This window comes from Oncorhynchus mykiss, chromosome 23 (assembly GCF_057628025.1).
Source record: "Oncorhynchus mykiss isolate SJ-2025 chromosome 23, ASM5762802v1, whole genome shotgun sequence".
Classification (NCBI taxonomy): domain Eukaryota; kingdom Metazoa; phylum Chordata; class Actinopteri; order Salmoniformes; family Salmonidae; genus Oncorhynchus; species Oncorhynchus mykiss.
In genome coordinates this window covers 25,716,800-25,744,176 of record NC_143044.1, presented here as the reverse complement: position 1 = coordinate 25,744,176, position 27,377 = coordinate 25,716,800, and the positions used below count along the sequence as shown (strand labels likewise).

Sequence of the window (27,377 nt, the reverse complement as noted above, 5' to 3'; positions counted from 1 at the left end):
AATCTTCCGAAGACAAGATTACATAAATGTGCCCCGAAACACTAACCAAATAATTGTTATATTTATTGTCCCCTCTAGAATAAAACATATTTTGGGGTTCACAATCTGTTTGAAAAAATATTTTCACAGTTAGAAATCAGGTCACCCTACCAAATACTGTAGGTCTGTCTGCTGCCTTTTCGTTGTCACAGCCTAAACGCTAAACGAGGGGACAAATGCAAGTGTGGATTAAATCGACTTTAGCACATGCTGTTAAAAGGCTGCATTCTGCAATAAGGACTGAAGTAACAGCAACCTAATTTTGTTGACAACATAGTACATAAAACAGCGCTACAATGCTACTCTTTTCAGAGTTGTATAAACTCAGCAGAGAAGCTCCACTCGAATCTTGAGGGGCGTTTCTTTAAAACATTCATCCAATCCCCTTGATCCCTTACATAACTAGACCAATCACATGCTTCAATGTGCCGCTGTTCACAGTGCTGTGGCAAGACAGGACAATGATCGAGGTTCAGTTCCTGATGTTAAATTGCAGGTGCAGATGATCCAATTTCAAAACGATTTGGAGTTGAAAAGTTAATGAGCTGAATATGCAATGGACCAATTAAAAATAATAGTAGTACTTTTCAATGAGTGAGATATAAGAGGTGTACCGTGAGAAGAGGGTCAAATGCCTGTGTCTCAAGGCCAATGCGTGAGAGTTGGCAACTCTGCAACACCTCGCACAAAGACCAATAGTGATGCAGTCAATCTCTCCTCAACTTTGAGCCAGGAGAGATTGACATACATACTGACATTCGCCCTCTGTGTACATCTAAGTGCAATACGTGCTGCTCAGAGAGACATCAGAGATTGTAACGTTCTTTGTTTCACGGAAACGTGGCTCACTCGAGACACGCTATCAGAGTCGGTACAGCCACCTGGTTTCTTCACACATCGCGCCGACAGAAACAAACATCTCTCTGGTAAGAAGAAGGGCGGGGGGGTATGCCTTATGATTAACGAGACGTGGTGTGATCATAACAACATACAGGAACTCAATCCTTTTGCTCACCTGACCTAGAATTCCTTACAATCAAATGTTGACCGCATTTTCTACCAAGATAATTATCTTCGATTATAACCACAGCCGTATTTATCCCCGCCAAGCAGACACATCAATGGCCCTGAATGAACTTCATTGGAGTCTATGTAAACTGGAAACCACATATCCTGAGGCTGCATTCATTGTAGCTGGGGATTTTAACAAGGCTAATCTGAAAACAAGACTCCCTAAATTTTAACAGCATATCGAATGCTCTACCCGGGTGAAAAAAATCCTGGACCATTGTTACTCTAACTTCCGCGATGCATACAAAGCCCTGCCCCGCCCTCTTTTGGGAAAATTAGACCACGACTCCATTTTGTTGCTCCCAGCCTATAGACAGAAACTAAAACAGGAAACGCCAATGCTCAGGTCTGTTCAACGCTGGTCCGACCAATCTGATTCCACGCTTCAAGATTGCTTTGATCACGTGGAATGGGATATGTTCCGCATACCGTCGGACAACAACATTGATGAATACGCTGATCCGGTGAGCGAGTTTATTAGCAAGTGCATTGGTGATGTTGTACCCACAGCAACTATTAAAACTTTCCCCAATCAGAAAACGTGGATTGCAAAACTGAAAGTGCAAACCACTGCTTTTAATCAGGGCAAGGCGACCAGTAACATGACCAAATACAAACAGAGTAGCTATTCCCTCCGCGGGGCAATCAAACAAGCTAATGTCAGTTGTCAGCTACAATGTCAGCTACAATGTCAGTATAAAGACAAAGTAGAGTCACAATTCAACGGCTCAGACACAAGAGGTATGTGGCAGGGTCTACAGTCAATCACGGACTACAAAAAGAAAACCAGCCCTGTCGCGGACCACGATGTCCTGCTTCCAGAGGTCAATACAGTGCCAACGACACGGACCGCTACCAAAACCTACGGGCTCTCCTTCACCGCAGCCAACATGAGTAAAGCATTTAAACGTGTTAACCCTCGCAAGGCTGCAGGCCCAGATGGCATCCCTAGCCGCGTCCTCAGAGCATGCGCAGACCAGCTGGCTGGTGTGTTTACGGATATACTCAATCAATCCCTATCCCAGTCTGCTGTTCCCACATGCTTCAAGAGGGCCAACATTGTTCCAGTTCCAAAGAAAGCTAAGGTATCTGAGCTAAACGACTATCGCCCCATAGCACTCACCTCAGTCATCATGAAGTGCTTTGAGAGACTAGTCAAGGACCATATCACCTCCACCCTACCTGACACCCTAGACCCACTCCAATGTTCTTACTGCCCCAATAGGTCCACAGACGAAACAATCGCAATCACACTGCCCTATCCCACCTGGACAAGAGGAATACCTATGTAAGAAGGCTGTTCATCGACTACAGCTCAGCATTTAACACCATAGTACCCTCCAAACTCGTCATTAAGCTTGAGACCCTGGGTCTCGACCCCGCCCTGTGTAACTGGGTCCTGGACTTTCTGACGGGCCTCCCCCAGGTGGTGAGGGTAGGAAACAACATCTCCACCCCGCTGATCCTCAACACTGGGGCCCCACAAGGGTGCGTTCTCAGCCCTCTCCTGTACTCCCTGTTCACCCATGGCTGCGTGGCCATGCACGTCTCCAACTCAATCATCAAGTTTGCAGACGACACTACAGTGGTAGGCTTGATTACCAACAACGACGAGACAGCCTACAGGGAGGAGATGAGGGCCCTCGGAGTGTGGTGTCAGGAAAATAACCTCACACTCAACGTCAACAAAACAAAGGAGATGATCGTGGACTTCAGGAAACAGCAGAGGGTGCACCCCCCTATCCACATCGACGGGACAGTTGTGGAGAAGGTGGAAAGTTTTAAGTTCCTCGGCGTACACATCACGGACAAAGTAAAATGGTCCACCCACACAGACAGCGTGACAGCGCCTCTTCAAACTCAAGAGGCTGAAGAAATTCGGCTTGTCACCAAAAACACAAACTTCTACAGATGCACAATCGAGAGCATCCTGTCGGGCTGTATACGGCAACTGCTGTCGGGCCTGGTACGGCAACTGCTCCGCCCACAACCGTAAGGCTCTCCAGAGGGTAGTGAGGTCTGCACAACGCATCACTGGGGGAAAACTACCTGCTCTCCAGGACACCTACACCACCTGATGTCACAGGAAGGCCAAAAAGATAATCAAGGACAACAACCACCCGAGCCACTGCCTGTTCACCCCGCTATCATCCAGAAGGCGAGGTCAGTACAGGTGCATAAAAGCTGGGACCGAGAGACTGAAAAACAGCTTTTAACTCAAGCCATCAGACTGTTAAACAGCCATCACTAACATTGAGTGGCTGCTGCCAACATAGTGACTCCATCTCTAGCCACTTTAATAATTAAAAATTGGAGGTAATAAATGTATCACTAGTCACTTTAAACTATGCCACTTTATATAATGTTTACATACCCTACACATCTCAAATGTATATACTGTACTCTATACCATCTACTGCATCTTGCCTATGCCATTCGGCCATCGCTCATCCATATATATTTTTATGTACATATTCTTATTCATTCCTTTACACTTGTGTGTATAAGGTAGTTGTTGTGAAATTGTTAGATTACTTGTTAGATATTACTGCATGGTTGGAACTAGAAGCACAAGCATTTCGCTACACTTACATTAACATCTGCTAACCATGTGTATGTGACAAATAGAGTTTGATTTGATTTGTTCTGGACCAAATGCAATTTTCCAACTGGGCAGTAGTCTAGGTGTAACAAAACTAGGTCCCGTAGAACCTGACTGGTTGATTTAGAAAGAAAGCAGAGCAAAGCCTTATCATGGACAGACCTCTTTCTATTTTAGCAATTATTGTCTTGACCATGACAGCTTTCTATCTAGGGTGACACCCAGCAGTTTAGTCTCCTCAACTTGCTCAATCGCCACATTATTCAGTAATAGATCTAGATGAGGTTTAGGGTTGAGTGAGTCTTTTGTAAAAAAAACAATAGTTTTTTTAGTTTCAGAGATATTTAACACCAGCCTATTACTAGTCAGCTATTCAAAACTGGAGCTCTATGTGAAGGGTGTCAGTTATTTATTTTACTGTCGTATCTGACATGTATAAGGTTGAGTCGTCAGCGTACATAGACACACAGGCTTTATTTAAGATCAGTGGAAGGTCATTAGTAAAAACAGAACACAATAATGGCCCAAGCCGGCTGCCACACTCAACCAAATTTGCATTAGAGAGGCTTCCATTAAAGGAAACCCTCTGTGTTCTATTAGATAGGTAACTCTCAATCCATGATAAGGCAGAGGATGTAAAACCATAACATATCGTTTTTCCAGCATTAGGTAATGATCAATGATATCAAAAGCTGCACTGAAATATAACAAAACAGCTCCCACAATCTTCTTACTATACATTTCTGTCAGCCAATCATCAGTCATTTGTGTCAGTGCCAAGCATGTTGAGTGCCCTCTCAGCGGTTGTTGTTTGCATGTCATGCCTAAGTTTGCTAATCTTGTTGACAAAAAGTTCTTAAAGTGGTTGGCAATATCAAAGGGTTTTGTTGTGAACAAGCCATCTGTTCCATAGTATAGTTTCTTCTTTTTGTTTAGTTAAGTTACGTGATTTCTCAATTTACTGTATGTATGCCAATCTGCTGTGTGGTCAGATGTATTTTCTATTCCCTTTCCGTCATCCCTCTCAGCCATACAGTTTTTCAATTCATCATCTATCCATGAGGATTTGGAAGTTCTTGGCAGGCCTATCAGTAACCTGAATAAGTTATTTAATAAGTGATTCAAGTGCGGTGTCAGGTTGTTCCTCATTACATCCATAGTAAAGAGGGGGTCAATACACGTGGATGATTTAGTTCCTGTTCTGTTTTTAAATACCCAGTAAGATTGACTGATAACCTAAACCAGATTGCGGGCATCAGTTACAGTTTAAAAGGTTGTTTTTTTTTGTGGACATGTCAACCAGTCAATATTTAAATCACCCAGAAAACACACCCCTCTGTTTTTGTCTGACATGCATTATCGAGCATTACACACATAGTCCAAATACTGACTTTTAGCACTGGGTTGTCTATAGAAACTTCCTACGATAATAGGCTTTAAGTGAAGCAAACTAATCTGTAGCCACATTACTTCCACGTCATCGGACATGAGATCCTCTCTCAGCCTAAATGGAACATGACTCTGGACATATATAGCAACACCTCTATTTGAATTTCTATCTTTCCTGTAAATTCCATAACCATGTAGAGCTACTACTGCATCATCAAAGCAATCATCTCCGTGTGATTCAGAGCTGGCCAGAATATGAATGTTTTCTGATGTAAGTAAGATGTACATTTCATTAACCTTGTTTCTCAGGCTATTCTGAGAGGCTGATCTAAGGTAGACATTTCAGTGACATTTGAACCAATGGTAATGAGTGAGCTGACCACAGTGGGCTTCTTCCTAAGGCAGACAGTTTCAGCGCAAACAGCAGAATTCAACGTACATATTATCATTCACTGTTAGCTCTGATCAATACCATCAGAGCTAACAGTTAAAAGAACATAGATTAGGTTACTTACATTGACAGCACTTTCTCTGGGACATAATATATCCTAGCTATGTCTGAGTCCTGGCTTAGAAAGAACATCAAAAACACAAAAATGTCCATCCTTAACTATAACATTTTCATATAAGATAGAGCTGCCAAAGGGGGCGGTGTTGCAATCTACTGCAGAGATAGCCTGCAGAGTTCTGTCTTACTATCCAGGTCTGTGTCCAAACAATTTGAGCTAAAAATCCACCTTTCCAGAAACAAGTCTCTCACCGTTGCCGCTTGCTATAGACCACCTTCTGCTCCCAGCTGTGCCCTGGACACCATTTGTGAATGTATTGCCCCCCATCTTTCCTCAGAGCTCGCGCTGTTAGGTGATCTAAACTGGGACATGCTTAACACCCCGGCCATCCTACAATCTAAACTTGATGCCCTCAATCTCACACAAATTATCAATGAACCTACCAGGTACAACCCCAAATCTGTAAACACGGGCACCCTCATAGATATCATCCTAACCAACCTGCCCTCCAAATACACCTCTGCTGTCTTCAACCAGGATCTCAGCGATCACTGCCTCATTGCCTGCATCCGTAACGGGTCTGCGGTCAAACGACCACCCCTCATCACTGTCAAACGCTCCCTAAAACACTTCAGCGAGCAGGCCTTTCTAATCGACCTGGTCCGGGTATCCTGGAAGGAAATTGACCTCATTCCGTCAGTAGAGGATGCCTGGTTATTCTTGAAAAGTGCCTTCCTCACCATCTTAAATAAGCATGCCCCATTCAAAAAAATGTAGAACCAGGAACAGATATAACCCCTGGTTCACTCCAGACCTGACTGCCCTTGACCAGCAAGGGGGTGTCCTCGGATGGGGCCACAATGTCTCCTGACCCCTCCTGTCTCAGCCTCCAGTATTTATGCTGCAGTAGTTTATGTGTCGGGGGGCTAGGGTCAGTTTGTTATATCTGGAGTACTTCTCCTGTCCTATTCGGTGTCCTGTGTGAATCTAAGTGTGCGTTCTCTAATTCTCTACTTCTTTCTTTCTTTCTCTCTCTCGGAGGACCTGAGCCCTAGGACCATGCCCCAGGACTACCTGACATGATGACTCCTTGCTGTCCCCAGTCCACCTGGCCGTGCTGCTGCTCCAGTTTCAACTGTTCTGCCTTATTATTATTCGACCATGCTGGTCATTTATGAACATTTGAACATCTTGGCCATGTTCTGTTATAATCTCCACCCGGCACAGACAGAAGAGGACTGGCCATCCCACATATGCTCTCTCTAATTCTCTCTTTCTTTCTCTCTCTCGGAGGACCTGAGCCCTAGGACCATGCCCCAGGAATACCTGACCTGATGACTCCTTGCTGTCCCCAGTCCACCTGACCGTGCTGCTGCTCCAGTTTCAACTGTTCTGCCTTATTATTATTCGACCATGCTGGTCATTTATGAACATCTTGGCCATGTTCTGTTATAATCTCCACCCGGCACAGCCAGAAGAGGACTGGCCACCCCACATAGCCTGGTTCCTTCCTAGGTTTTGGCCTTTCTAGGGAGTTTTTCCTAGACACCGTGCTTCTACACCTGCATTGCTTGCTGTTTGGGGTTTTAGGCTGGGTTTCTGTACAGCACTTTGAGATATCAGCTGATGTACGAAGGGCTATATAAATACATTTGATTTGATTTGACCAGCACAAAAACATCCTGTGGCATACTGCATTAGCATCGAATAGCCCACGCGATAGGTAACTTTTCAGGGAAGTTAGGAACCAATATACACAGGCAGTTAGGAAAGCTAAGGCTAGCTTTTTCAAACAGAAATTTGCATCCTGTAGCACAAACTCCAAAAAGTTCTGGGACACTGTAAAGTCCATGGAGAATAAGAGCACCTCTACCCAGCTGCCCTATGCTCTGAGGCTAGGAAACACTGTCACCACTGATAAATCTGCAATAATTGAGAATTTCAACAAGCATTTTTCTATGGCTGGCCATGCTTTCCACCTGGTTACCCCTACCCCGGTCAACAGCCCTACACCCCCCACAGCAACTTGCCCAAGCATCCCCCACTTCTAATTCAGATATAGATTAGTCATTTAGGTCAACATTGGATCATTCAGAGATCCTCACTGAACTTCTGGAGAGAGTTTGCTGCACTGAAAGTAAAGGGGCTGAATAATTTTGCACGCCCAATTTTTCAGTTTTTGATTTGTTAAAAAAGTTTGAAATATCCAATAAATGTTGTTCCACTTCATGATTGTGTCCCACTTGTTGTTGATTCTTCACAAAAAAATACAGTTTTATATCTTTATGTTTGAAGCCTGAAATGTGGCAAAAGGTCGCAAAGTTCAAGGGGGCCGAATACTTTCGCAAGGCACTGTATATTCTGAAAGAGCTGCAAAATCTGGACCCCTACAAATCAGCTGGGCTAGACAATCTGGACCCTCCCTTTCTAAAATGATCCACCAAAATTGTTGCAACCCCTATTACTAGCCTGTTCAACCTCTTTCGTATCGTCTGAGATCCCCAAAGATTGGATAGCTGCCGCGGTCATCCCTCTCTTCAAGATTGAAGACCCAAACTGCTACATACCTATATCTATCCTACCCTGCCTTTCTAAGGTCTTCAAAAGCCAAATTAACAAACAGATTACCGACCATTTCGAATCCCACCATACCTTCTCCGCTATGCAATCTGGTTTCCGAGCTGGTCATGAGTACACCTCAGCCACGCTCAAGGTCCTAAACGATGTCAAATAGAGCTTAGAGTTTGTGTGCTGTGACCATCCCAAACGGCAACCTATTTACCATTTAGTGCACTACATTTGACCAAAGGTGGTGCATTATTTGGGGGCCCCTTGGGGGCCCCCGAGTGGCGCAGAGGTCTGAGGCAATGCATCTCAGTTCTAGAGGCTTCACTACAGACCCTGGTTTGATCCCGGGCACACAACCAGCCGTGATCGGGAGTCGGCGCACAATTGTCCAGGTTAGGGACTTGCCTAGTTAAATAAAGATTAAATTAAAATAAATATATAGGGAATAGGGTGCCATTTGATATGAGCACTTGTTTTACTTTTTCTAAATTCACTGAGTGATTTATTTTGTATTTTTTTTATTTAACTAGGCAAGTCAGTTAAGAGCAAATTCTTATTTACAATGCCACAAAACCCACATCATGACAAGAGACAACACTACATAAAGCGAGACCTAAGACAACAACATAGCATGGCAGCAACACAACATGACAACAACATCGTATCAACACAACATGGCAGCAGCACAGCATGGCGGCAGCACAACATGGAGAAAGCACAGCATGGAGGCAGCACAACATGGAAGCAGCACAGCATGGAAGCAGCACAGCATGGAAGCAGCACAGCATGGAAGCAGCACAGCATGGAGGCAGCACAGCATGGAAGCAGCACAGCATGGAAGCAGCACAGCATGGAGGCAGCACAGCATGGCGGCAGCACAGCATGGAGGCAGCACAGCATGGAGGCAGCACAGCATGGGGAAAGCACAGCATGGAGGCAGCACAACATGGAGGCAGCACAACATGGCGGAAGCACAGCATGGAGGCAGCACAGCATGGAGGCAGCACAGCATGGAGGCAGCACAGCATGGAGGCAGCACAGCATGGAGGCAGCACAGCATGGAGGCAGCACAACATGGCGAGTAAGTGAGTGATTAGACTAACCTGATGAGAGGAACATTGTCCAGAGTACAGCACAAAGTTGGTCCACTCTGTAGATAAAGCTCCTCCTCACATGACTGGTTATACAGCCTAGACAAATAAAATGTGCGCACACACACACACACACAGGAGGGGGAATGTTTTGATGAGTACATTGTTTTAAAAATCATGTCAGGCCTTGTAATTGTAACACTGTGGAACAGTCTAGTGTGTAATAGCAGACTGTTTCTCTACTGCAATAGTCCTGTTATGGAAATACTAGTCTGGAAGTGAAGTTACATGGAAGACAGTTTTGACAACCCCACACACACCCAGTATGGTGGAAGACTTTGGGAGTGAGTCAAAGACAGTTAAACATCATCACTAAGGACAGTATGTCACGGTGCACACACATTGTCACACATTACACACATGTTACACACGTGTGGTTTTCACGTCACCCAGAAATACTCTGGTGAACCACAGCTACTCCCACGCCATATAAACCCACACACACAGAGGAATGCACCTCCCTCTGTGTGGTACAGTTTGAATTCTCACAAGACCAGCAACATTATACTGGTGTGTTTGACCGGAGGTAAATATTAGCATCAATGTTGTATATTATTGGTTCTACCACCACAGAGTGAGACAATACAATGGTACTTGGAGTGTTATTCCACCTGCTCTCAATAAAGTTGTCATTCATGTTTTTCTAGCATTCCCTTTAGACATACTGTATGCTGTAGGTCAGTGTCTGCACCTACTAGCCCCAGAAACAGGTGTGGTGTCACATTATAGGGACAATGGCCGTGAGTGCTATAGAGTTTCTATTTGTAGCCTAAACAGGGTTTGCCCTGGATCAAAAAGGGGCTTAGGTGGTGTAGGGGCAGGGGGCGTATTATAAAAAACATATCCTGTAGCTCCATGATCTTTTCTGCATACTTTATATCTGGTTTTAATCGTTTGAGTTTACACTGAAAGTGTTTTTCCATCCCAAAAATGTGTTTCTAAAATCAAATAAAAATATCTATATCTGTTTTTTTACATAGGCAGCCCGGGGGAAAAAATGCTTAGGCCGCCCATTCAAGGATTTCAATTTTAAGGGGAAAGGGGGATACCTAGTCAGTTGTACGACTGAATGCGTTCAACTGTGTTCAACCCAACCCCTCTGAGTCAGAGAGGTGCGTGCGGAGGGCTGCATTAATCCGCAGCCACGTCTCTGGCGCCCAGGGAACAGTGGGTTAACTGTTGCTAAAATGCTGTCAGTTCCAGTTTAATAACTGGTTATAACTTTAGCTGGTTAACATAGCCAATCAGAGCTACAGTAGGCCTTTATGCAAACAAGCCATTTGCCACAAGGGCTTGTCATCATTCACTTTGAACTTGACTGTGTGTTTACAGGCAGTTGCAACAGCGCAAATTTAGAACGTTAGAAATGGATTACTGCAAATATGTAAATACCACAGGAGTCCTCTTACATTTGGGAACTTTTACTATTATTATTTATTTTTTTGCCTTTTTTTGCCTGACACCGGTCACATTCAGCGGGTGTTACGAGTTCTTAAATTGACCAGTTATTCTGAGCTCTGGCACACCAAATGACATCTTTAGCTGTGTAGCTAAGTCAGCCACTCACCCACTCCTCCGATGACATGACATCCTCCTAGCTAGCTATATAGCTAACGTTAGGCTCTGTGTTTTTATCTTGCTATATAAATAGATATGCTAGCCGATTAGCCACGTTATGACTGACTTGTGATCATTGCCCCTGGTAGTTTTATTGTATTGACATTCCCAGCCTTAGTTACATTCATCAGTTTTTGTCCAAAATATTGAGTCATTGAAACTGATTTACAACCTGATAGCAATCTTTTTTGGACTACCAAGAAATGTATTGGTGAATTATATTAATCATGCATTGAACTGCATCCGTCAATTCTTCCAACAATTCCTTACTGTATGTCATGAAATGTTAAGTCAAATATAACCCATTTTTAAAACCTCTTATAATGTTGGTTTTATAACATCATTATATTTTTGACTGATATGATTGTCTGTTTGTTTCATATCTGCAAAGTAGTTCAAAGGCTGTCAGTTACACTTTAACATGAATAGGGTATGATTTAGCTACGTACCAGTTATCCACAGGGCAGACATGCTGGTTGTACAAGGCCATTGCGTACCTGGGACAAAGAAAAGAGTTAGCCTATACATCAGATAGACAACATGGATCAGGTGAAGGGCACATGTTTAGGGTTAAACACATCAGGCAGGATGCAACACACCTGACTCAACTCATCAACTAACCATGGTCTTAAATCTGGACCACACAACTGGAACTTGAACATTTGATTACTTGAAGCATTGCACTTATTAATACCCACTCATTCATATTCAAATATGCAATGTGATTTTGTAGGGGTGTAATCACACATGTAGGCATGGGTACCTCGGTTCGGTCCACACTGTGAACCTAAATAAATACAAAATAAAAACACTAGGCCTTTAGGCTATGCCTATGCTGCATTGTAGGCCTATACCTCTTGAGTAAATCTGAGCTGAAAACAACTTTTCAGGCTATTCCGTTAAAACAACTAGAGTCTATGTGCACGTTGCAATCAAAATTAAAATCTTAATTGGCGCATTTCAAACTGTCCTTTTGTGAGGTGCAGCCGGGAACTAGTTATGCAAGTGGTGGGGTCGATCAACCAGAATTTGAGGATCTTCCATCATTGTTTAAATATCCAGTTTGGGAATGTTTTGGCTTCCCAGTCGAATACAACGGCGACGGACAGAGAGTTGTGGATAAAACGTTAACAGTATGTCGCCACACTCAAGGAGAAAAGCCTATGCAATTGCCAACGCCTCAAATATGTTGACAAATTTACGTGGACATCACCCCAGTATACGGGTGCAAGACCGAAACGCAAAGAAACAACATAATCGCCCGCTGCATTCAAGCAGCCCTTGGCAGCTGATTCTGACCGGGCCAAATAAATTACACGAGCGATAGGTAGGCTGTGTTCATATTTTTTTTAACAGTCTTTGGTTTATAGACGGATATGCGCCCATTCTCGGTAGTTGAGAATAGGGGGTTTCAGCACCATTAGGAACTTCCCTCTTGCACCTGTAACGGATGTGAAACGCTAGCTTAGTTAGCGGTGGTGCGCGCTAAATAGTGTTTCAATCGGTGACTTCACTTGCTCTGAGACCTTGAAGTAGTAGTTCCCCTTGCTCTGCAAGGGCCGCGGCTTTTGTGGAGCGATTGTGGGTGACTGTTGTTGATGTGTGCAGAGGGTCCCTGGTTCGCGAACTGGGCTATGGAATGGCTACGCTATGAAACCACACACTATTGCAGAGACTTACCGGTCTCAATTGATATGGTGAAAACTATGTGTGGAGTGCAGAGGTACAGAAACTCACATCAATACCTTTGTCAGATAACATTGTTAAACAAATAATTCATACTATTGCTAACAATCAAGAGGAAATTGACTAAACAACTCAAACTCCCCAAATTATGCTCGCCAAATTGACGTTAGCTGTGAGGGCCGAGATGCCCATGCATTGACTTTTGTCTGCTGTCAGCGGATGCTATTCACGATGACGTATTTTTCTGTCTCACGATTCCCAAGCATGAAATGACACAGGGGATGTTCAGTGTGCTGTGTGGCTAGAATGACGAAAAACAGATTCCATCTATAGCAGGACGGCGGGCAGGCCTCTGCACTCTAGTTATGAATGTGTCTCCCTCTGCCATACAGGTGCATTGTATGATACAATGAGAGCAACTAGCAGCAAAAGAGCAGAGCGCAGAACTCTGAGATATACTGCAGCAGGTAACTTCCATTGTACACTTTGAACACATCGACAGTGATTTCGCGCAAAATAGTATGCAACAAAAGTTCCACATTTACAATTTCTGTCAAGCCGTCTACGCATACAGTTCGATAAATCCAACGTATGCACCACACCAAGCGCACTGCAACTGCCTCTGAAACGCAATGCTGCAAGGCAACAAAAACAGTGTTTCATTGGAAATGAATGTAATTCTGGTATACCAAAATGCAATGACGCTATCGGTGTGTTCGAAGCGTAAACTACATCCACTGCGCGCAAGCCTGTTCGCAAAACTAAGTGGAGATATGGGATCAGCGCAAGATAGTGTTCTATTTCATACCGAGGCTTGGTGTTTTCGAGAGGGGAGTGTTGGAAAGCTTTTTCCGCATTGAAAGCAGAACTGTTGTCAATTTACAACGGATGTAAAAATACTTGGTTGACTTTTTTTGTAATGAAAATAAAATGTGTCTCCTTGCCTATGTAACATACATATTTGGGAAACTAAACACAAGCATGCAAGGGAAATACAAAAACATTCTATAGATGAGTGACCAAAACAGTGGATTCAGAGGAAGTCATTCTTATTGGAGTCTTTCAAAAGGAAAGCATGCCCCCTTCCCTCAGCTGTGAATGTTACTAACAGAAAACAGCATCAGTAAGAGTCCCACACGAGTGATGACTGCTTACCTCAAACAGTTGGAAAATCACTTTGGGACCTACTTCCCAATCCATTTGACTGTGTTCCTGGATTGACATGCCGGTAAGTGAAATTAAACAGCTGTTCGAGCTGTCATGTGACCGAATGTATTCACGGTTCACTACGGTGGAGTTTTGATTCCTGACTCAAAAGGGAATATCCTGCTGTCTCCCTCTGAGCATTAATGCCGCGTTCAAAACAACTACCAACACAGAACTGGGAAATCTACGACTTCCGACTTTGTGCGTTCAAGACAACTGGGAAATCAGAAAAAATTAGCTCCGACTGGGATTAAAAACAAATATCGATCCAGGTTGGATGTGACAGCAGAGATGAGGTGCGCACTGTCGACCACACCCCTGACTTTGAGAAGTTCCAATCAGATTTAATTAACTACATTTTTTTAGAGAGAGAACTTGTAAATCGGTCCAATTCGACCAGAACACAGCAGGAGGGTTAACACAGGGAACAAAATTGTATTTGCCTACATGAGATTAATTTTCCTACATCTTTATGTGCACAAATATCATATCAATGCCAAGCGTCGGTTGGAGTGATGTAAAGCTCACTGCCATTGAAGCAGTGGAAACGCATTCTCTGGAGTGATGAATCACGCTTCACCATCTGGCAGTCCGACGGATGAATCTGTGTTTCACAGGTGACAGGAAAACGCTACCTGCCCCAATGCATAGTGCCAACTGTAAAGTTAGGTGGAGGAGGAATAATGGTCTGGGGCTGTTTTTCATGGTTCGGCCTAGGCCCCATAGTTCCAGTGAAGGGAAATCATAACGCTACAGAATACAATGACATTCTAGACAATTCTGTGCTTCCAACTTTGTGGCAACAGTTTGGGGAAGGCCCTTTCCTGTTTCAGTATGACAATGCCCCTACGCACAAAGCGAAGTTCATAAAATAAATGTTTTGTCGAGATCGGTGTGGAAGAACTTGACTGGCCTGCACAGAGCTCTGACAACCTCATCCAAAAACTTGGGGATGAATTGGAACGCCGACTGCGAGCCAGACCTAATCGGCCAACATCAGTGCCTGACCTCACTAATGCTCGTGGCTGAATGGAAGCCAGTCCCGATAGCAATGTTCCATCATCTACTGCAGGTATTCCCAAACTTGGGTACTTGCAATTCGGTCGGTGGTACGCCAAATAAAAATGTAATTCACATTTAAAAATATATATATTATTATTATTATTATTCACATTTTCAAACAGTCCATTTCTATTTTCCAACAGGGCTATACATTTTCGTGATGTTTTCTTCTCGCCTGAGTAGTCTCGTTTCACTGCCAAAAATAAAATTAAACCATCTAGTGTTCAGCGAAATAACAACACAATGTCAAATACAGGTAGCCCAGTCAAATAATTAACATCCAATCAAATGAACCGCTAATCTCTCGCGGGAATTCCACAAACGGTCAGTATGTAGCCAAATGTAGCTGCTGCTCATTCCAATTGCCCGAAAATAGATAAATGGTTTAAAAAATTAAGACCCGCATCCATAGAGAGACCAGCTCTACTGGTAGTACTGCTACTACCAGCAGTACTACACCTGCACCTGTCGACGACACAAGTTGTTCTGCTTCCACGAGCACATCCAATGCTAGCATCAGTAATTCTACATTTGTTGTTAGGCCAGCTAGCATGGACACTGACAGTTGTGAATCTGATGCAGTCTAAGAGCTACTGCCCCCTTACCTGGGAAAGCACGAACAACAGACAGGGACGTTGGACCATTGAAGAGGCGCAAATATGATGAGAACTACATTGATTTGGGGTTCAATTATATTAGGAGTAGTGCCTTTCCTCAGCCACAGTGTGTTATATGTGCAAAAGTACTACCTCATAACTCGATGAAACCTTCACTCTTGCGCAGACATTTGGAAACAAAACATGCCAATGTGAAAAATAAGCCACAAGGTTTTTTTTAGAAAGAATTAAGATGACTTTCGAATAGTAAGTCATGTATTAAAGCAACAGATACCATTAATAAGAAGGGGCTGGAAGAGTCTTATATGGTGAGCTACGGAGTGGTTAGGACAGGCAAGCCCCATACTGTTGTGGAGGACTTAATTCTTCCTGCTGCTGTGGATATGGCTGGGATAATGCTGGGGGAAAAGGCCCCCAAAAAACTGTACAGACAATGACTTCATCAAACAACTGTTTCATGATGCATCAGTGACATTGCAGATGTTTTGAAAAAAATTACTGCTTCGCATACAAGCCAGTGAATTCTATGCGTTACAGCTGGATGAGTCAACAGATGTGGCGGCCAGGCCCAGCTCCTGGTATATGTCCGTTACGTTTATAGGAGGAGTCAATTAAAGAAGACATCCTCTTCTGAAAACCACTGGAAACCAGGACAACAGGAGAGGATATTTTTAAAGTACTGGACAGCTTTGTGACATCAAATGGACTTGTGGTCAAGATGTGTTGGTATCTGTGCTGATGGCGCAAAAGCCATGACAGGGAGACATAGTGGAGTGGTAACGCACATGTAAGCAGTTGCTCCCGACGCCATGGTCTTTACTGACCGTAATTTGCACTTGTCTGACCGCTTGCATGATTACGAGTTTCTCCCACGACTGGCCTATCTGGGTGATGTTTTTTCTCGCCTGAATGATCTGAATCTAGGATTACAGGGACTCTCCGCAACTATATTCAATGTGTGGGACAAAATTGAGGCTATGATCAAGAAGTTGGAGCTGCATTAACAAGGACAACACACAGGTATTTTCATCATTGTATGTTTTTTTGTGTGCAAATGAACTCAAGCTTACAGACCGTGTCAAATGTGATATAACGAAGCACCTGAGTCAATTGGGGGATCAATTACGCAGTTACTTTCCCAAAACAGATGACACAAACAACTGGATTCGTTATCCCTTTCATGCCCTGCCTCCAGTCCACTTAGAGATATCTGAACAAGAGAGCCTCATCGAAATTGCAACAAGCGGTTCTGTGAAAATATAATTTCATCAGAAGCCACTGCCAGATTTCTGGATTGGGCTGCACTCAGAGTATCCTGCCTTGGCAAATCCCGCTGTTAAGACACTGATTCCCTTTGCAACCCCGTACCTGTGTGAGAGTGGATTCTTGGCCCTCACTTGCATGATAACTAAATACAGGCACAGACTGACTGTGTGTGGAAAAAGACACTCTCCAATACAACATTGCAGAGTTATGTGCATCCTTTCAAGCACACCCTTCTCATTAATCAAAAATGGTGAATAACTCACCACAGGTTAACAAATAAGGCTTAATATGTAAAATGGCTAAATAAAAGAGCAAAATTATTGATTATTATTATTTGTGCCCTGGTCCTATAAGAGCAATTTGTTCCCCCGAGAGCAATTCTTCCCCCGATCCGGGTTGTGACAAAAGCTCACATTAATTAAACATAAGAATGAGTGTATCGTATAGTGTGTGTGTGTGGCAGGCTTACAATGATGGCAAAAAAAAATACATTTGAGAGTGTGCTGACCCTGGTGCTAGAGGGGGACGCAGCTGGAGGTTGAATGTTTGAAGGGGTACGGGACTATAAAAAGTTTGGGAGCTACTGATCTAGTGGAAAGCCTTCCCAAAAGAGTGGATGGAGGCTGTTATAGCAGCAAAGGGGGGACCAACATCATATTAATACCCATGATTTTGGAATGAGATGTTTGATGAGCAGGTGTCCACATGTAGTAGTCATGTAGTTTAAAAGGGGCATATAAGCAGAAAATGAAAGCTCTTACAATATTCGATAATGACATTTCTCTAAAAACAGGCTATAGGCTACATGTGCACCACCAAGTCAGAACAGTAGGCTAAGCTCTGAGGGGGATGAGGGACCAAATTCTCAGTGAGGCCCATGGGCTACTAACAGCTTACTACACAACATACTGTACATTTAGTAATAATTTCTTAGCTACAGTATATATATCCTAGAACTTGAAAAACAAAAAAAAGGTCAAATAATGACATCATTGACCTTCAGGTCGGAATGTCATAGCTCTAGAAATTGGCCCGAGTTCCCGACTTGGAATTCCGAGTTGGATGACCGTTCAAAATATACTTTCACAGTCTGAGCTTGTTTTTTTTCCCCGAGTTCCCAGTTGTCTTGAACGCAGGAGAAGTCATGCTGGATTGGACAGCATGGCCAATGTATTCAACCTCTTCTGTCCCTTGGTGTTGCGTGTTAATGTTCATCTTTTTAAGTTTGGAGTTTTTTTCATTCTTAAACCCAGACTTGGACCACACACCCTCTCCACCGAATAGCAGGCAGGGGAAGCAAAATAATGATTGCTTTGCAACGCTTGCAGTTAGCCACTCATTCCTTCCAAACCACTCATTTTTGAATTTGCGATTTGTTATGTAATGTTTATGTCCAATGGCCGATGAGCACCGATACATTTTAGCTATAATTTCTCTTCATAAATAAAATTGTATTGATCACATACTAGAGGTCGACCGATTAATCGGAATGGCCGATTAATTAGGGCCGATTTCAAGTTTTCATAACAATCGGAAATCTGTATTTTTGGACACCGATTTGGCCCAATTTTTTTTACATTTATTTAATCTTTATTTAACTAGGCAAGTCCATTAAGGACACATTCTTATTTTCAATGACGGCCTAGGAACGGTGGGTTAACTGCCTCGTTCAGGGGCAGAACGAAAGATTTTTACCTTGTCAGCTCGGGGGAATCAATCTTGCAACCTTACAGTTAACTAGTCCAACGCTCTAACCACCTGCCTCTCATTGCACTCCACGAGGAGTGCAGTAAGCCAAGGTAAGTTGCTAGCTAGCATTAAACTTATCTTATAAAAAACAAATCAATCAATCATAATCACTAGTTAACTACACATTGGTTGATGATATTACTAGTTTATCTAGCGTGTCCTGCGTTGCATGTAATCGATGCGGTGCGTATCGTTGCTCCAATGTGTACCTAATCATAAATATCAATGCCTTTCTTAAAATCAATACACAAAAGTATATATTTTTAAACCTGCATATTTAGCTAAAAGAAATCCAGGTTAGCAGGCAATATTAACCAGGTGAAATTGTGTCACTTCTCTTGCGTTCATTGCACGCAGAGTCATGCAACAGTTTGGGCCGCCTAATTTGCCAGAATTTTACGTAATTATGACATAACATTGAAGGTTGTGCAATGTAACAGGAATATTTAGACTTATGGATGCCACCCGTTAGATAAAATACGGAACGGTTCCGTATTTCACTGAAAGAATAAACGTCTTGTTTTTGAGATGATAGTTTCCGGATTCGGCCATATTAAATGACCTAAGGCTCGTATTTCTGTGTGTTATTATGTTATAACTAAGTCTGTGATTTGATAGAGCAGTCTGAATGAGCGATGGTAGGCACCAGTAGGCTCGTAAGCATTCATTCAAACAGCACTTTTGTGCGATGGGTAACGCTGCTTCGAGGGTGGCTGTTGTCGTTGGCTGTCGGTGGCTGTTGTCGTACACTGTTACACTGGCAATACTAAAGTGCCTATAAGAACATCCAATAGTCAAAGGTTAATGAAATACAAATCGTATAGAGAGAAATAGTCCTATAATAACTACAACCTAAAACTTCTTACCTGGGAATATTTAAGACTTAAAAGGAAGCACCAGCTTTCATATGTTCTCAAGTTCTGAGCAAGGAACTGAAACATTAGCTTTCTTACATAGCACATATTGCACTTTTACGTTCTTCTCCAACACTTTGTTTTTGCATTATTTAAACCAAATTGAACATGTTTATTTATTTGATTTTATTGGTGTATTATATTAAGTGTTCATTCAGTATTGTTGTAATTGTCATTATTACAAATAAATAAATAAAAAAGTTGGCCGATTAATCGCTATCAGCTTTTTTTTGGTCCTCCAATAATCGGTATCGGCGTTGAAAAATCATAAATTGGTCGACCTCTATCACATACACATGGTTAGCAGATGTTATTGTGAGTGTAGCAAAATGCTTGTGCTTCTAGTTCTGACAGTGCAGTAATATCTAACCATAATCAAACAATTCCACAACACCTACCTGTCACCGATACCTCCGGAACTTTCATTACGCACACCTGTCCCCTATTCCCACTGATTAGTACTTGTATAAGTGTGTCCTTTGGTTTGGGCTTAATAAAAAAACTATTACGCATTCCTGCGCCTGCCTCCCGAATCTCTTCATTCCAACGTGACACTACCTAATAAACACAAATCTAAGTAAAGGGATGGAATAAGAATATATACATAAATATATGGATGAGGCCTCCCGGGTGGCGCAGTGCTCTAAGGCACTGCTGTGCCACCAGAGATTCTGTCGCAGCCGGCCGCGACCGGGAGGCTCATGAGGCGACACACAATTGTCCCAGCGTTGTCCGGGTTAGGGAGGGTTTGGCCTGGCAGGGATATCCTTGTCTCATCGCGCACTAGCGACTCCTGTGGCGGGCCGGGCGCAGTGCACGCTGACCAGGTCACTAGGTGTTCGGTGTTTCCTCCGACACATTGACGTGGCTGGCTTCCGGGATGGATGTGCATTGTGTCAAGAAGCAGTGTGGCTTGGTTGGGTTGTGTTTCGGGGGACGCATGGCTCTCAACCTTCGCCTCTCCCGAGTCCGTACGGGAGTTGCAGCGATGAGACAAGACACTAACTACTACTAATTGCATACCATTATGAAATTGGGGAGAAAAAGGGGGTAAAATATATATACAGTGGGGCAAAAAAGTATTTAGTCAGCCACCAATTGTGCAAGTTCTCCCACTTAAAGATGAGAGGCCTGTAATTTTCATCATAGGTACACTTCAACTATGAGACAGAATGAGAAACAAAATCCATAAAATCACATTGTAGGATTTTTAATGAATTTATTATCGCATCACGAGCCTGAGACACTCTGCCAGACACCTGACTCATTCAGCTCCCATTCCTCCATCCTTTATAGCAGAAGCCTGAAACAAGTTTCTAAAGACTGTTGACATCTAGTGGAAGCCTTAGGAAGTGCAACTTGACACTGTGTATTCGGTAGGCCAAGCATCTGGGACTGAGTAGGACGCAGTTTACTCTGGGCACGCATTTCATCCAAAAGTGAAAATGCTGCCCCCTATCCCAAAGAAGTGAACCTGTTTGGGATAGGGGGCAGCATTTTCACTTTTGGATGAATAGCGTGCCCAGAGTAAACTGCGTCCTACTCAGTCCCAGATGCTAATATATGCATATTATTATTAGTATTGGATAGAAAACACTCTGAAGTTTCTAAAACTGTTTGACTGTTTGAATGTTGTCTGTGAGCGTAACAGAACTCATATGGCAGGCAAAAACCTGAGAAAAAAATCCAAACAGGAAGTGGGAAATCTGAGGTTTGTAGTTTTTGAACTCAGCCCCTATCGAATTCACAGTGGGATATGAGTTATTTTGCACTTCCTACAGCTTCCACTAGATGTCACCCATATTTAGAATGTGGTTTCAGGCTTCCCCTGTGAAGGGGGGCCGGATGACTTTCAACCTTCGTCTCTCCCGAGCCCGTACGGGAGTTGTAGCGATGAGACAAGATAGTAGCTACTACAACAATTGGATACCACGAAATTGGGGAGAATTTTTTTTTTTTTTTTTTTTTTTCAAGATCAAAGGTAAGTGAATATTTATAATTCTATTTATGACTAATGTTGACTGCGCAACATGGCGGATATTTCTTTTGTCTGTTTTGGGCTCTGAGTGCCGTACTCAGATTATGCTTTTTCCGTAGGTTTTAAAAAAAAATCTGGCACAGCGGTTGCAGTAAGGAGAAGTGTATCTATAATTCCATGTATAACATGTATTTTCATCAACATTTATAATGAGTATTTCTGTAAATTCATGTGGCTCTCTGCAATATCACTGCATGTTTTGAAACTACTGAACATAACACGCCAATGTAAAATAATATTTTGGGATATAAATATGAACTTTACCGAACAAAACATACATGTATTGTGTAACATGAAGTCCTATGAGTGTCATCTGATGAAGATCAAAGGTTAGTGATTCATTTTATGAATCCATTTGTGATTTTTGTGACTCCTCTCTTTGGTTGGAAAAATGGCTGGGTTTTTCTGTGAGTTGGTGGTGACCTAACATAAACGTTTGTGGAGCTTTCGCTGTAAAGCATTTTTTAAATCAGACACTGTGGCTGGATTAACGAGAATTTTATCTTTAAAATTGTGCCTAAAACTTGTGTTTGAGAAATTAGATTTATGAGATTTCTGTTGATTTGTATTTGGCGCCCTGCAATTTCATTGGGTGTTGGCGAGGGGTTCCGCCAGTCCTAGATAGGTTAAGTAAAAAATAGAAAATAAATTTTCAAAAATATTAAACAGCAGCAGTAAAATAACAATAGCGAGGCTATATGCAGGGGGTACCGATACATAGTCAATCTTTTCAGTCTCCTGAGGGGGAATAGGTTTTGTCGTGCCCTCTCCACGACTGTCTTAGTGTGTTTAGACCACGATAGTTTGTTGGTGATAAGGACACCAAGGAACTTGAAGGTCTCAACCTGCTTCACTACAGCCCCGTCGATGAGAATGGGGGTGTGCTCTGTCCTCCTTTTCCTGTAGTCCATAATAATTTCCTTTGTCTTGATCACGATGAGGGAGAGGTTTTTGTCCTGGCACCACACAGCCAGGTCTCGGACCTCCTCCCTATAGGCTGTCTCATCGTTGTCGGTGATCAGGCCTGGCCATGCAGTCATGAGTGAACAGGGAGTACAGGAGGGGACTGAGCACGCACACCGACACCAACATAACATTAAAAACGAGAAAAATATTGTGATTTTATATTTTTGGCCAGCTCTACTAGGATCATCATGACACACAGTCTCAGACACACAGATCACCTGAGACCAAAAACTAAATTACATTTGGTAAACAAACACTCCACCATTTGCCCCTGAAACCACAGCAACCATGAATAATCATCAGAGAGAGAGAGATATATAAAAGAGATATAAAAGAGAAGGGGATAGCGAGAGAGAGCGAGATGGGAGCGAGAGAAAGAGTGGGAGATAAGAGAAGGGGATAGATGAGAGAGGGGGAGATTAAAGTGAGAGAGGGTTAAAAGTGAAAGAGGGGGATAAAAGGAGAGGGAGAGAGAGAAAAAGAGAGACACTAGCTAGTCTACGAGCCTCAAAACACCAAGTAACTGCTCCCAAAATACAAATCAGCTTGTGTATGCTGCCACACACACACACAAAGTGAAAATAGGACAGGTAGATGTGAATGACAGACAAGACACAGGTAGTAATAGATTATTGAAAGTGTCCTCACCCTGCATGGGCCTCTCAGGGTTTCAAAAACATGGAGAGGACAGAGTTCAAAAAAAAAAAAAGAGCAAGAGAGTTCTCCTGCAGAAACACAATCACCACATTCACTCAACCTGAACAGTTACACGTCACTGAGCTGGGCTGGCTAACTGTTTTCAACCAGTTTTTCCCTATTCTTCAAACCCGTTTTTGTGAACTCATGGAGTTCTTGAAGTTAAAATAACACCAAGTGTGGTTTGGTTATAGACAATTTCTCGAAATAAAGTGATCTTTCTTTGCCTTGATACTAGCTATATGGGCTGTATATGGTGGCATGATAATAATAGATGTGCTTACATCCGTGGGCTGAGTTGTGGTGGTGTGTATGTGTGTGGTTTGGCTATAATTGCATGACTGGGAGGCAGTAGAAGGGAAAGCCATGTTTTCCTATGGAAACTTCTAGAATCTGTACATTCTGGAACACTATAAAATAACACAATGTCATCCGAGACTGCAGCTTAGGTTTTGGGCACATGCATAAGCTAGTACTCTAGTCCAAGTCACATGTGGATTTTGGTAACAGTTTTTGGACAATAATATCAAAGTATGGACAACTATAAACTGAACAGAAATGTAGAGAGACTGTTGAATCTAAAAAGGTCTTACTGCAGAAATGTCTCCTGACAAATGAAACGGAGATGAAATGTCAGAGAGAGTGCTGCTATCATTTGTTGTTCTGTAATCAAATCAACATCTAAGATTTCATTCACTGAAACAAAACAGAGAAGAGTTGAATGTCTGACTATCAGTACACATTAACTTACCTCAGGGTATCTCTAGGCTACATGTGAATTGTCAATATAATATTAGCATTTTCGGACACCTGTTTTCAGCATTTTGAAGAGCATGAAAAAAGGACACTGTACTGAATAGACACAGCTCTTCAATAAAACAATTTTTATTTAAACATTAGTGAACTGAAAGGTCAATGGAAGAATCAATGTAAGAAGCTGGCTAGCTATGGGTGGACCATAAAGTCAAGTCATCATCTAGCTCTGAGTAGCTCTTTCATGGTGCAGGGCTGAGAAGGGCTTACCGTGTGTGTGTGTGTGTGTGTGTTCCCATGTGAAAGCCCTGAATAAGCACTCTGACTACCCCGGCAGCCCAGTATTTACCCTACTTCCACCCAGCCATGGCAGTGGGAGGAGGGCCTTTACGTAACAAAGCGTGCCTTTTCAATTCTGCTGCCCAGGGAGAGGGACCATTGACTGCTCTGGAAGACAGGGCAGCCTTGTGAGGCCCACTGGACAAGAAGGAAATAGGTAGGGTTGGGCGGTATCCAGATGTTCATATGGTCCTTCTCTCATCCCGGGATTTACGGTATTACCGGCTTAGTATACAAGGGGGCGCCATGCACTGTCAGCTGTGGGACCTTATACTGTATAGACAGGTGTGTGCCTTTCCAAATCATGTTCAATCAATTGAATTTACCACAGGTGGACTCCAATCAAGTTGTAGAAACATCTCAAGGATGATCAATGGAAACAGGATGCATCTGAGGTCAATTTCAAGTCAAGATGTTTCTGTTTTTTTTTTATATAAATTTGCTAACATTTCTAAAAACCTGTTTTTTCTTTGTCATTATGTGGTATTGTGTGTAGATAGATGAGGGACAAAATAATTTAATAAGGTATTTTTTGTTGTTCAATTTTACACATTTGCAATAAAAAAAGTAAAACGTTTTTGTTTTGTTATTATGGGGTATTGTGTGTAGATTGATGAAGGAAAAAAAGAACTTAATCAATTTTAAAATAAGCCTGTAACGTAACAAAATGTTGAAAAAGTCAAAGGGTCTGAATACTTCCCGAAGGTACTGTAGGTAGGAACTACCGAATGTCATTTCTGGTGAGTTTGGACATTTACAAGCAAATGTGAAGGAGAGACATTGTGCAAATGAACAAAGTTTTGGATGCATGTTTGTCTATAGGAACAACATTACTGGCTCTGGAGCAGCATGTGTACACGCTGTAGCTGTGTGGAGTCAGGAGTCGCTAGGGCAACAGGCCAGCTCGGAGAAGAGGGGGAAGGAGAAAATGAACCGAGAACAGAGGAAAAGAAAGAAACGCAAGGAAATCAAGATAGCAGTGGCAGCTGTACATATAACTAATCCAAAGGGCTTGACTTCTCAAACGTGGCAGAAAGCTAACACAATATGATGCCCCGTCAACGTATTAATTCAACCACTTACTTAGATAACTAGCAAGTTAAATTTACAGGTCGTGTTCATGCAGAATTCTGCGTTTTCCCACACATGAACAGATAAAACAGAAAGAAATAACTTATTGCGTTTCATAAACGCAGATCTAAAACGCTTCTTATTGTATTTCTGCTCAGCATCAGACTAATTTTGTGCTTCAGTTGGACTTCTCCACTATGATGAGAATTCCCAAACGGACATTCTATCAGCAGACAGCGCTCTGACTGATGGGTAGATACTTTTCTCCGGTACTTTTATTTTCTCTTTGTAGCCAGCCTACTTTTCTTGCTAAAATGCTTTAAGCAAAACATTAGGAAATGTAGCTGGCTATATTTTTTCTATGATAAACAGTATAAATATGATGGTCGTGCAAAAAATACCTTGCTTCTTCATTGTAAGCTTATTTACTCTGCCAGCCAAATAGCGTTGCACTTCTGTTGTCATCTGATGAACATTAAGCTATTTTCTGCCGAATGTGTTGCACCAATTTATTTTCTGTGAAGGATAACTATAGTTGCACGTCCCTGATCACTCTACTGAAATAAATAAAAAGCACTTGACTTTCAATATAAAACATGACCCCTCTCAATACACAGCTGGACTCACCTGCTCCCCCTTTCTCCCGTTGTGCTATTTACAAACAAATAGGTGGCTGGCTCAACTGTTCTGGTGAACTATGGTAACATGCTGACCAGACCGCAGGCTCGCGTGCGTCCACGTTCACGCAAGTTGATTTTGTCCCCCCACATCAGACACAATCAGGACACGCAGGTTGAAATATCAAAACAAACTCTGAACCAATTATATTAATTTGGGGACAGGTCGAAAAGCATTAAAAATGTATGGCAATTTATCTCGCTAACTTGCTGTTGCTAGCTAATTTGTCCTGGGATATAAACATTGGGTTATTATTTTACCTGAAACGCACAAGATCCTCTGACAATTAATCTACAGATCAAACAGTCAAACGAGTTCAATTCTAGGAATCTCTCCTCCTTCAGGCTTCTCCTTCTTTGGACTTTATATGGAGGTTTGCAACCAACTTTAAGGTGCATTACCACAACCGACTGGACTAGAGTGTGGACCTCAGATCATCTTTCAATCACTCATGTGGGTATATGCTCCTAAAAACCAATGAGGAGATGGGAGAGGCAGGACTTGCAGGGCGTCGAGCGTCACAAATAGAACCAAGTTCTATTTTAGCGCCTAGCTACACAGCCATTCATTGACACGCGCGAGCAGTGTGGGTGAAATGATTGAATAACATGTATGTTAAAATTAATTTTGCAACACTCGCTCACGAGAGGTGTGGTCAGCATGTAAGCTTCATAATGCTAAATAATGTGTGTGACAGGTGAAATGAAGAACATAATCTGCTTTATCTACTAAGGTATTGCACAAGTTGACTGCAGATATTTACTTAAAAAGTAGCTACAAATACTAAAATGAATTGAAAAACATTTGTTTCAAAAATAGTTGTTTCAACGGTATTGAGAGTATTGAAAAACCATCCAGTGGCTATGTCCAAATATCCCAGCATACGGTATACCGCCCAAGCCTAGAAATAGGTGAGAGGAAACTGGCAGCAACACAGCAGCCAACACCCCTTCCTCCCTATCCATCTTTCCTTCTCTCACTCTCCTTATTTGGGGAGGACAGGCTCACAGTAATGGCTGGAACAGAATAAATGGAATGTTAATCTAACTCATCAAACAAATGTGTTTCATGTGTTTGATACCATTCCATTGACTCCATTCAGCCATTATTATGAGCCATCGTCCTCTCAGCAGCCTCCTGTGATACACTCGTATCCTGTGGACCGGTGCGTACATAAAACATTCTTCATTCAGGCTGCAAAGGCGTTGATTTTCTGGGGGAAAAAGGCTGGACATTTTTTGGAAAATATGCCTACTTTCTTTATGAAACACAATTTTACACCATGCTAGGGTGACTAATGCTAATTCCTGACCTTGTGTACAGCGTTCAGACCAAGGGTAAACAACAGACTGCTGCAACCGGATTGTCTGAACGCAATACGCAACACCCG

The 27,377-nt window shown here is 42.6% G+C and overlaps 1 protein-coding gene across 1 annotated transcript in view; it reads right to left on the bottom strand.

The window, feature by feature from the left end:
• LOC110502650 (transmembrane protein 150A) overlaps positions 1 to 27,377 on the bottom strand; it is a 72,757-nt gene that overhangs the window by 44,183 nt on the left and 1,197 nt on the right. The window contains exons 3-4 of the mRNA XM_090217194.1: positions 11,396 to 11,443; positions 9,282 to 9,368 (exon numbers count right to left, since the gene is read on the bottom strand). Coding sequence (XP_090073320.1) covers positions 9,282 to 9,368; positions 11,396 to 11,443 — 135 coding nt within the window. The remainder of the gene's footprint in view (positions 1 to 9,281; positions 9,369 to 11,395; positions 11,444 to 27,377) is intronic.